Raw genomic sequence first — 12,151 nt, forward strand, 5'->3', positions numbered from 1 at the left:
CGATTTCACTGACTAGACCAAAAGAGTGATTCAGTTGATACAGAGGTGCGCTTGAAGTGGGGAATGTGTTGTCCCTATTAGCTTGGGTTCGCTTTTTGATAATTAATTAGCGTAGACTTCGATAGACTTGCAATAGCGATTCTTACCATCAATCTTATCGACCTCACCCGTAACTCAGCCTATCTAAATTTAAGCACATTAATGATATATTCGTTTATTTTTTATTCATTCAATTCAACCATCTAAAATTTATATAGTGGTTTGGGGAAAATATATAACGCTAAAAAATTACTCAAATATTTATTAAAAGCCTCTTTTATTTATTGTACTATTTATTGTTTAATAAATATAAAAAAATTCATTAATTCATTAAATATTTCATTAAAAATAAAAATAAAATCAAAATTGAGCAGGTTAAATTTGTTGACTTAACTCGTCTCAATTTAAGTAATTTTCGAACGGAATAGGGATCCTTCATTTATTAACTTAGTCAATTTTAATCCGTTTAAATTTTTAACACTCAATTTTATATTTATACCCCTAAAAGAATTGTTAGTTTCCTTTTGTATATGTATGATGTGTCATTGTGTCAAACAATTGTTGGCCTTAGCATGGTTTCGACACTTACAAGGTTTGGTACATAGTACCCATGTTATGTTATTACATACGTGTCATGATTGTCCTTGTATTTTCCTTCTTAATTTTTCACTAGCATTATGTACTATAGTCTGATGAGCTTTTAAAATAGAAAAAAGAAAATGTTGGCAAGAAAAAGAAGTGCTACCATAATTTTGAATGTTCTTCAGATTGCTTCAAATAAAGGAATATCCCTTGTGTCATTTACCTCTGCATCCACCAATGACTTTAAGGTAATGAGCAAAGATCAAATCTTTTATTTAAGTTTGTATATATATATATATATATATATATATATATATATATATATATATATATATATATATAATAAAAAGATTTAGCTTTGTTTAGGATGATATATGAGGTTGTCGGTAGTATAAATTTTGTTAGGACTTGTCTTCATTTACGTTATTTCTTCCTATTGGACTATAAATTGAGGGTTTATTGAAAATAATTTTTTTATCTGTAATATAGTGATAAGGTCTGTATATAATAATATACTGAGTTAATATCTTTCTATTAGTAATCTCTTTTAACTTTTTTGGTTTGAAGACAAATTATGTTAAAGTTAGTTATGTTGGAATTAGTTATTGTAGTATTATTTTTTAATGAATGTTTGGTTTGTTGTATTGTTGTATTAAAAATAATATGTTTTACATCATTTTTAAGAATGAGTTTTTTGTTTCAGAAAAAATACTACTATCCATGAGGGTAAAGGATGTGAAAGTGACGTATAAAAGGGTTTTAAGGGGCATTTTTGCCATTTTGACTATTTTGTCCCATAATAAGTTCTCATTATTATTCCACGATGGCCGGCATAATTTATCCCAGACTAATTATTATTAATCTCGAAATAAGTTATATCAATTTTATAATCAAACAAGAGATTAAGGGTACTAAAAATGTATCCTATAATTATCTCACCTTATCCTTTACAACCAAACCAAACGTGTCCTTAGGGATGTATGATGTTAGGAGTATATATTATGGTCCCGTGGCTTTTTATATCCGTTATGAGTAAATATTATTTCGAAAGAAGTTTGAAGATTGTGGGTGTGTTTAATACGGAGAAAATATTGTTAAAGTCTAAAGAAGTTGATCGGTGGTTTTTTTATATAGACTTGGACAATCTTTCTTTCGTAAACTAGTTTTTGGGGTTGGGTTAGATCCAGATGTCATATCTTTACATAGTATCAAAGTCAAGTCCATCTTCGGCTCTCGGTTCATGCTCCAATTAAGCCTAGGCGTGAAGGGGTGTTAGAGCAGGTGAAAAGTCTCACATTGATTAGGAAATAGACCGGTGGTCTTCTTATATGGACTTGGCCAATCTTTTCCTGATGAAACTAGCATTTGGGTTAAGTTAGGTCCCGATATTTTTTATCTTTATAGATATCATGCAATATTCTTACCTTTGGTTGGTCAAAATATTTTCTCGGATACACCGTCGCGTGCACGAAACGGTAGATGGGAGGCATGGGATGGGCCAAGGAAACAACTAAGAACGTTAAGGATGGTGTAATTGATGATGCTAATGATGAAATGAAAAAGGGTTATGAATATCCACCTACTCATAAGGATAAACATACATAAAGCTTGAGGAAACATGCTAGTGGTTATGATTTGAGGGATCATGATTAGATAGTCTACTAGTAATTATTTAGCAACTTAATTGCATTTGTAGCTGTATTTAGTGCAACTTTTAATTTATGTTTCTAATTACTAAATGCATGGTTTTTCTTGCATTTCTATTATCGTTATGTTTTCACTTTTTGACTTGGTATGCAAGTTTTTATTTTAAACGTGTTGTGATGTATAAATAATACTTACCTAACAAAATGAGGGAGGTTAGGTTGATCATCAATTGTCAAAGTTAGAATAGGTAGGCAAACAGCCACATTATTTAATTGCTATCGTTTAGTCGTTAATATTGAAGTGATCTTTTATTATATATATGGTCCATATTTGTCATAGAGTAATTTTAATTGATGATGTGTATTAGGCATACTTGGTTGGTTCATTTCGTTTTCCACGACAGTAGTGTGTTAAAACTTCTTCTTTTTTTTTTTTTTTCATAATTGATAAATATGATTCTTAACTTAGATTCAGTTAGTAACTATCATTTCTAATTTTACTAGTGCATAAGTAGGCATTTTAATTGTTCAAAACTTGAATAAATAAATATATTCGTTCTATGTGACATTCTACAAAACAATTATATGACTTATGTGTATTTTGCCATTTATGTCCTATGTGACGTTATGTGACATTTTATGTGTATTACTTGATTTTTTCTTCTGTTGCTTGTTAAATGAAAATTTATGAGCCAAAATACTCATATCTATAACCTACTAATTGTGCAAGACAAATTTAGAGAACTTTTGTCTTGTTTGACATAAATTTCATCGTAATTAAGTTATTCAATATAAGTTATATATTATTACTAAGATCAAATTCGCTTGGTATAAGTTTAGAAAAAATTTGCCTTCCTCAACTCAATTGTAGGAATTAAGTTATATCTTTTGTGACATAATTACTAAGTTCTGAAATTAAATGTTTGTCCCGCTCAACATAAGTTATGTTAGGAATTAAGTTATGTAGTACAACATAATTTGTGAGATATGAAACTTAACTTTTGGATTATGTTTAAACGTATTTCAAACACAATTCATTTCATCCCAAATATTTTTAAATGGATCACTAATCTACATATTTATCAATTTTAACTCATTTTATTCCCTTCCAAATTTAGAACAACCCGTCTATTTGGCACGTAGACTAAACAACATGGTACATGAGATGATTCTTTTCTTTTATCTTCCTCGTAACTTTGGAAGTACCCTCTTTACTACTTCAATCAATCACTCTCTGTGTTCTACGTGTCCGATTCCAGTAAAAGGATAAAAGATATTATCACAACTGGAAATAGAATTCAAATAAGCAATTTCACTCCATCTTTTGGCGCTACAATAAAAACTTCTCTAGTTTTAAAGGGGTTCAAAGTTATATATATAATAACCCAAAAAATGTCATGTTTGTAAAAGACATATTATATAAACGTACAAACATGTTCTTTCATTTGATTTTAATTGATATTTATGCCTTTCAATTTTAAATGTACACAAATAAACACTTAAATTTATACCGATAAAGTTAAACAAATAGTTACATGTGTGCTACATGATAATTTACATGACATCTACTCAAACTAAATTATATTATGGCATGTAGGATGTGTATAACTATTTGTTCAATTTTATACAAATTTAAATGTATAGTTATACACTACCAAAATCGGACCGCGCAGATGTCAATTGAATCAGGTTAAAAGGACACATTCAATTGAATCCCTTGGTTGTGATTGTATTTGTGGTCCTCCCAAGCTTTTTTCACCTTTTGTCCTAGCATGCCCAACCTAGGCAACATTCATTATGTAATACTCTTTAACAGAGTTTCATCTCTCCTCTTGGAATCTTCATATTCAAGAATAAAACATGGCAACCCAAATCCATGGTAGGCCTATGAAGAACAGGGTACCCACCACCATGGATTTGGTTGAAGAAGACAATGAATTTGAGGAGGAGGAGGAGGAAGAGGGAAGTGTTTTAACTGAAGAGAACAGTCATTTGAAGGGAAAAAGATTGAATCTTGAAAAGAAAAAAGGGGTAAATAGTGATGGTGAGGGTGGGCTTGGGGTGGTGGTGCAAGTGAAGCACTGTTGTCAAGTGGAAAAATGTGGGGTTAATTTGGATGGTGCTAAGAATTACCATAAAAGGCACAAAGTTTGTCAAGTCCATGCAAAGGCTCCTATTGTTTTGCTTGCTGGTTTAAGGCAGAGGTTTTGTCAACAATGCAGCAGGTACTCTTCTTCTAATTCAGAGGTTTTGTCACATTATTATTTTTAGCCAATTCTGAGTGCATTTTGCTATATGCTTCATGCCATTTTCATTGCTTAATTGCTCAATTAAAAAAAAATCTAAGTAACTAGGGAAGATATCTATAGAATGAAGGGGATTCAATTGGTAAAAACAAAATCTTCATGGATAATATCCTCTTGACAGTAGTGGATGTTATGGCTTTAAGTTGTCTTGTAGTATAACTGCTTACCTTCCCGTAAATCCTTAAAAAGACTACCATAGTTATGAAATTCACATACGTACAGAAGAGCAGAAAACATATACACCTTAACCTGATATGCTTAATCAAGTGTCGACTAAAGTGATCTCGACTATATTTCTTCCCAACAATAAAATTTTCAGTCTCTCTAGTGAAATTTCTTTCTTTGATGTGATCAAACTTCTAAGCTATTCATGTAATGACTTGTTCCCCAATAAGTTATTATTTCATAAAATTACTTTTTCTATTGAAGAATATTGGAAGCAAGATTAAATATGACTTGCTGACATAATAACTATTAATTGAGTGACCATATGAGTAAGGAATCAACCCAGAAATTAGCCGATCTTTGAGAATTTATAAAAGTTTTTCTCCGTACAAATTACTAATCCTGATACAACTTATTCCAGGATTAAAAAGCAATAAGACAGCCCTAAATTTTTATTCCAATACTATCTATGCTTGTCCAGCATTACACCAAATCCACCCTTAGTGTGCTCTGCTTGACATTTTAATTGGCGACATATGCATCCCATTCAGGTTCCATGAGCTCTCGGAATTTGATGGCACTAAAAAGAGTTGTCGCCAGCGTTTAGCTGGACACAACAAGCGGCGACGCAAAGCACAATTGGCCATTGAGCTGGAAGATAAACAATGCAGGCAGATCAATGGGGAAGCCAGGCCATACATGGACATGACTTTGACCAGCACGAATACCTCTTTCGAAAACTATCACATTCACTCTCCTGACATCTCTGGATGAATGCTTGCTCTCTTCTGTCAACCCCCTCAGGGCATCTTTATTATCCTTTATGTTGCTAATAAATAGTCGTACCTATCGTTAAATTGCCAAAATGCTTTCAAGGCTTGTAATGAAAGCAGGATTCAAATAATGTTATCCGAGCAACAACATTCTGTTTATTTGCAGTTTGTGAGCGAACCGCCTCAGATGTTGGAACATAAACGTTTATACAGTAACATAACCATTGAGAAAAGTAAGAACTATTTCAGATATTACATTTAAAACAAACTCTACGTCGCACAGACATTGACTTGGTTTCCGCCAAGTTCAACATTCGCGCAAGTTTCACCATTATACCAAGTGCACATAGAGAAAATTATTGGAACCTTACAACTACGCAGGAGATATCATCGGTACTTCCCATTGCAAGGGCATGTTCATTGAGATGCTTTGCAGCTGACCGTGCATCCTTAATATCTTTAATGCAATCTGCAGCTTCCTGATTTGATAGTACCTGACATTTTACTCGAAAAGTTCAACACAAATAACACTAGCAACTATGTCATGCACACAAGAATGTAAACTTTACAACAACAAAATTATGTCCTGTTAATTTTTGTCGTAGAAATTGAATTCATGAGCTGTATTGCAATGCATCTCATATATGAGCAAGCCGATAAATGTACTCGAAATCTTGGTAACTAACTTTTGAAGAGAGTAATGTTTTTTCCCGGGACCAAGGCAACCTCCTATTTTGAACCTCTTCATATATTCGACAAATGATCAAAGCATAATCCAAATATTTAAGGCTCTGGAAATGTAATTAGCTAACCTTCCATACGCCATCACTAGCCAAGATGAGAAACTCTGTATCATCATCTATGAGATCTACCACTACATCTGGCTCTGAACTTAGATGCATCTTCAAGCTCTTGTCGCCAAATGCTCTTGCTACTGCTAACTGCCCATCAACCCGAGGAACGTCACCTGAAGAGAGGAAAAGAGAGGAATTTTGTTTTAAACAGAAAAACAACACTCAAGCACAATAGAATAGAAGCACCGGCAATCATGCCCCTGGTTCCATGCCCACTTCTGGAAATCAACGAGGACATGGACCAGAACCACATATTCGCAGACGGCCATCAAAATATTTAGCAGGTGGAAGTTTCTCAACAATGTTCCACATACTATTTTCCAATGGACATAAGCTAGAACTTCTTGGTTTTGGTCAAGGGGGCACCATAAATGAAACCCTTCGCATATAAGTACGTAAATTAGATCTAGTAAAGGAAAATTCATTGGAACACTAAGGCAGGTTCCTTCCTGTCATTTGACGCATAAATGAAGATACCAATGACTGAAATTCTTCTATGATTACAAACTATAGTTTCGCACCTGGAAAATTGGACACAAAACCACCTCTGCCCTCGATGATCTTCCTCTCTCTGCCAGGCTCATGGTCGATGGACAGCTGCTTGGCTACTCCATTTTTGTAAATGACAGCACGAGAATCTCCGACATTGGCTACAACTAATTTCTGACCATTAATCAATATGGCTGTAACAGCAGTGGACCCTCCTTTCCCCAAATCAGTAGCCTTATCCAAAATAGTTATATCTGTTATGCGGTATGCTCTCCTGATTGCAGACTCCGGTTCAGCCCAGAAGTTAGGCTACATAAAAAACAGAAAATACTATGAAAGTTAATGGAATTCGCAAAGAGTCGCGAAACTGAGTGCACAACAACCGGCTCTATTTGAAGACTAAACTGGCTTCACAAAATACACGTCACGGATTCAATAGTAACACGAAAGCATTACCTCGTTTAGAATATTATTAAATAGGTGAGATCGGAGGTAGTCGGGTATCTCATGGCTTAAATGGCCATCAAATATTGCAAATAGACCAACTTCATTTTCATCAACTTGCTTAAATTGTGCAAAAACATAGTCTTCCATGGTATGATGGGATTTTCCCTCAACCATGTGATACCCATGGGTTATGTTCTTTGACATCTTGCTCTTACCTCTTCCGGTATCAGATGAACTTAAACCAACTTTCTCCTGCAGAACGAAAGATTCGTGTCATGGCACATGTGTGCATCATGCAATTATGATAAAACTCAGGAAACTCCACCACATTGACAAAATTTCTTCATAAGTTTAGATATACTGAATAGGCACAACCAAAATCGGATAATCACATATAGGCAATGCCGCTTAATTTTAAAAAGGAATAAAGCTTGATAAAAGATAGATAGCTTGATAAAAGAGCAATAATTCTTAATGCAACTATTCAGTCCCCCTCCTTTATTAACAAGGAGGGGACTGACAACTATGTCTCAATCTTAAACAAGTTGAGCCAGCTATATGACTCCACACTTTTTCATTTAAACTCATTTCATATCATGAGTGGCGGAGCGAGAGGGCCAGATAGGGTTCATCGAAACTCTCTTCGCTGAAAAAATAGTTCTTTTTAATGTATAGGTAGTGCATGATGAAACTATAAGTCGTAAATCCTGTCTCCGCCACTGCATATCATCATCATACTAAATAGAATCAGTCCGCATCTTTTATCATCATACAAAATTTGTGCCTACTTTTTGTAAGCCTCAAGTTCTCGTTATAATTTACCATTTCATCATCACCACAATATGGCTGATCAATGGAAATAAACTTCTTTTTTCTTGAATAAATAAACACCACACACAGCTGCTCTATACTAGGACTTCAATTTACCATAAAGTTCAAAACTAACATAAAGCCATGACAAATGCAAATTATTTAATTAGTCAAGTGAAAATCTATTAACCAAACGCCTGTAGATAATTATGCAAATTTGTTCCATTTGCATGATTCAGGGACATATTTGACCTCAACTATTAACATAGGAAAAATTACAGGAATAAGCGAATATATACTAGTTAGTTAGTTAACATAGCTATAGTTTAGCTAATCTAAAATTCGCCACTAACATTTAGTGTTAATTACGGTTCGAGTTTGTATAATTCGCACGTTTGTATAATTTGAAATTTACATAATATAATTTATATAACTTTTGTACAATGTAATTTTGTATAATATAATTTGTATAACTGTTTAAAGTTCAGATGTTTATGTTTGTATAAATTTATTATTTTGAGTTTATACAAAAATAGATCAATTATCTGTGAATTATACAAATTCGCGAATTATACGAACCCGCCAACTATACAAACGAGGCTGGTTAAACTATAGCTACCGACCGCAAATATACAAACTATAAATAAGCAGCCTAATTAAGTTTATTATAGTGATTATTTACAAAATTTCCCCAAAAAATATTCCATTTTGCATAATTTTGGGGCATATTTGACGCTTCATCCTTTAATGTAAGATATATTTTCCTATAAGAACTCATATTTACTTTATACCACCGAACATAATTAATCAGTACGGAATCCTTCTTTAATGTAACAAAAATAAAACTAATGAAAAAATAAAAAGATATTTAGATGGGTCACATCAAGCTAGTAACAAAAATAATATTTTTTTTCTGCAGGATCAAAACACAAAACTCAGAAAGATATATAATTTCTACTTCTAAAAAGATGTTGTAAATGGCAATTACGTGCAAATAACCAAAATTGTTTGCAATTAATTAAGATCCGGAAGTAATATTGATAGATCAGGTTAGATTAATTTTGTTTACCTTAATTTTGTCGAGGATTTCTTTGCTTCCACTCATGGTGCAAAATTAAATAAAGCCAAGTGTAGGAGAACAAAAAGAAATGTAGAAGAAGATTAGAAGGGAAAAATGAAAAAGGAAAGTGACAAGTGTAGAGGTAAAGAGATGACAACCTCCCTATGATCGACACGTCTCCTCTTTTACATATCATACTGGCTACGTTTTGTCAAATGGATGGGTTGTACTAAATTACGACAGATTAAAATGAGCAGGTTATTTATATCAAATAAAAATGTCTTTATGAAACATTTTAATTCAAATTTTATGAATCAGTATCTACTGATAGGAGAGGGACGAAGTGACTCGACTAAAAGGAGAGAGTACACCCTTGATCGTGAAATATTGATTACTTGTTAAATCCTGTGAATTGAAACTTAAGCAGAATATATCATAAGGTAAAAAATTGAGCTAAAAATTTAGATGATAAATCAACTAAATTACTAATTAGCTTTATGTGTACGCGAAAAAAAGGAATATATTCATCTATTTTGGCTGGAAGTTTTGAATAGGGAATCGGAATGCTTAGTTCTGAAATTATTTTATAACATAGTCTTGATATTATTTATACTGTATTCGATATTGACACAGTGATATCAAGATTAGGTAGTTACTTTGATATAAAACAGCTAAATAACAAAGATGTTTTCTTCTAATTAATAGCTTATTTTGATGGTTGTTACGTGTATCGTATTGTAGTATATTAATTTGATAAATATAATATTTAGCTATATTATTTCTTCTAACTTAAAAGAAATGACTCAATTTTTTTTGTAACACTTTAATTTTAGTTTTTCATGCGACATGTTTAAGACCACAAGATTAAAAAGTATTTTGGTATATTTGACATAATTTTAATTTAGGAGCAAAAAATAAAAAATTATTTTTATTTTCTTAAATTTCGTTTCAAGTCAAACTAAGGTCATTATTTTTTTAAACGGAGAAGGTACGTACTAAGTAATTTTTTTTTGTCATTTTTAATAACAAGTTTCAATCATTTATAGATAACATTTCATGTTACTGATCCATGAAACATTCATGGATGTGAAACTTGACACACATGTGATGTTTCAAGTATTTGGGGTCACTAATTTAAGATAATGGGTAGATTGATGAACATATCACACATCATATCCGATAGTGTATTTGATAAGAACAAGATTTAAAGATAAGTTCTACAAAGTAATCTTTATACCGACTATGTTATGTGGGTAGAGTGTTGCCAATTAAGAACTCTCGTGTTCAAGAGATCATGAGAGTAATATTAATAAAGATGCTTAGATGAATGTAAGAGCATACCAAAAGATATAAGATTAGAAATGAAGATATCTTGATTAAAGTAAAGTTGCCGCATAGAAAATAAGATGCGAAAATTGAGATTGAAGTAGTTCGAACAAGTGAAGAAAAAATATAAAAATGTCCCAATAAAAAGGTGTGATAGGTTAACCGTAATGAGCTCCAATCCATGTCAAAAGTAGAACTAACTGACCCAATTCCTTCAAAAGTAGCCGTACCACTAAGACTAAAGCACTCTAAGAGGGCCAGATCCAAATCGTATTAAATATTTGGAGGCCCAAACTAAATTACTGGACAAAGTGGCACAGTGGTGGTCCCAAAAGATAGGCTAATTATCCCCGGATTCTGCGCATAGCGAGAGCCTGAGTGCACCGGGCTGCCCTTTTTATCCTTTTTTTAAGGCTATTATTAAATTATTTTTCTTTTAAAAAAGTTGGTCAAATATAGTCATGAGGATTAATAAAAATTGAGGTTCGAGTTTTCTATAATATTTACATATTGCTCAAAGGGATCTTTAGACTGTTATCGTTGCTCATTAGACATAAATTCTGAACATAAATGATTTTTTTCTATAAACAAAAATACACAATATTTCAAGAAAGTAAACCTACTCAATTGATCACAAATTTTATCGCATAAGCAAGAGCTTGTGTCTGAACAACTCAAGTTTGTCCATGCCAATTTTTTTAGTAAACTTTACCTAAATCCCATAATGGAAAAGTCTAATTACTATACATCCCTCATTGTATCAAAATTACCCGATATCCCCTTTTTTTCAACTTTTCTGATACATTAGTTTTGTATATGATACATCAATTATCTAATGAGTAATTAATGAAGATCATTTATTTATGGATAATATCTTGATATAAGGGATGATTGGTTCTTTAAATCAATTACTAATCTAATTAATGGGATTAATTTGGTTAAAAAATAACGGTTGTGAAGTTGAAGATTCAAGCCAAAAAAAACAGAGCATAAATTCAAACCAACTTCGATTTCAATTTTTTTTCAGTTTTGGTGATACATAAGTTATGTATCTGATACATAAGTTATGTATCTGATACATCAATTGTTAAAAAAATCAATTGTTATGTCCATGAAGATTCAAGCCAAAAAACAGAGCGTCGTCTCGAATGGAAAAAATAGAACATCAATTCATACCGAATTTGATTTCAGTTATTTTTTCACTTTTGCTAATACATAAGTTATGTATCTGATACATAACTTTAGCTATAGAATAGTTAATGCACATCAGCTATTTATGGATAAAAGATTGGCTCTTTATATCAATTACTGATCTATTAAAGAAGGCGACAGTTATGTACGTGAATTTTAAAAATTAATGTATCAGAATCATTAAATATTGAGAAATGAGAATCTGATACATGTGCATGATGTATCATAATAAATAAAACTTGATTCATGTATCAGAATTCACAAAATGTGACACTTATTAATATTATACTCGATACAAGTTTGATACAGTAGAAATATAAAACATAAACTTTGATTTTATATTCGATTTTGACACCAGAGAAAAACATAGTAAATCTGATGTATGAAAATATTAAAACATATTAAATCTGATACATTACAGTTTATGTATCAGATACATTAAAAGAACTAGAATCACCTAAAA

General features: G+C 32.0%; 2 protein-coding genes and 1 pseudogene across 2 annotated transcripts; 2 read left to right on the top strand and 1 right to left on the bottom strand.

Annotated features, from left to right (window-relative positions):
- The first annotated feature begins 758 nt into the window (after positions 1–758).
- Positions 759–2,226, top strand: LOC129891826 (uncharacterized; annotated as a pseudogene).
- Positions 2,227–4,009: 1,783 nt separating this feature from the next.
- LOC129891963 (squamosa promoter-binding-like protein 3) lies at positions 4,010–5,670 on the top strand. Its single transcript, XM_055967471.1, has 2 exons — positions 4,010–4,492; positions 5,290–5,670. The coding sequence occupies exons 1-2, from the start codon at positions 4,128–4,130 to the stop codon at positions 5,510–5,512; spliced, it is 588 nt and encodes a 195-aa protein (XP_055823446.1). The 5' UTR covers positions 4,010–4,127; the 3' UTR covers positions 5,513–5,670.
- LOC129891962 (probable protein phosphatase 2C 39) lies at positions 5,645–9,403 on the bottom strand. The gene is made up of 5 exons (XM_055967470.1): positions 9,181–9,403; positions 7,311–7,553; positions 6,887–7,163; positions 6,324–6,478; positions 5,645–6,005 (listed from the first exon to the last, which is right to left on the bottom strand). The coding sequence occupies exons 1-5, from the start codon at positions 9,214–9,216 to the stop codon at positions 5,868–5,870; spliced, it is 849 nt and encodes a 282-aa protein (XP_055823445.1). The 5' UTR covers positions 9,217–9,403; the 3' UTR covers positions 5,645–5,867.
- Positions 9,404–12,151: the final 2,748 nt, after the last annotated feature.

Source organism: Solanum dulcamara, chromosome 6, assembly GCF_947179165.1.
Source record: "Solanum dulcamara chromosome 6, daSolDulc1.2, whole genome shotgun sequence".
NCBI lineage: Eukaryota > Viridiplantae > Streptophyta > Magnoliopsida > Solanales > Solanaceae > Solanum > Solanum dulcamara.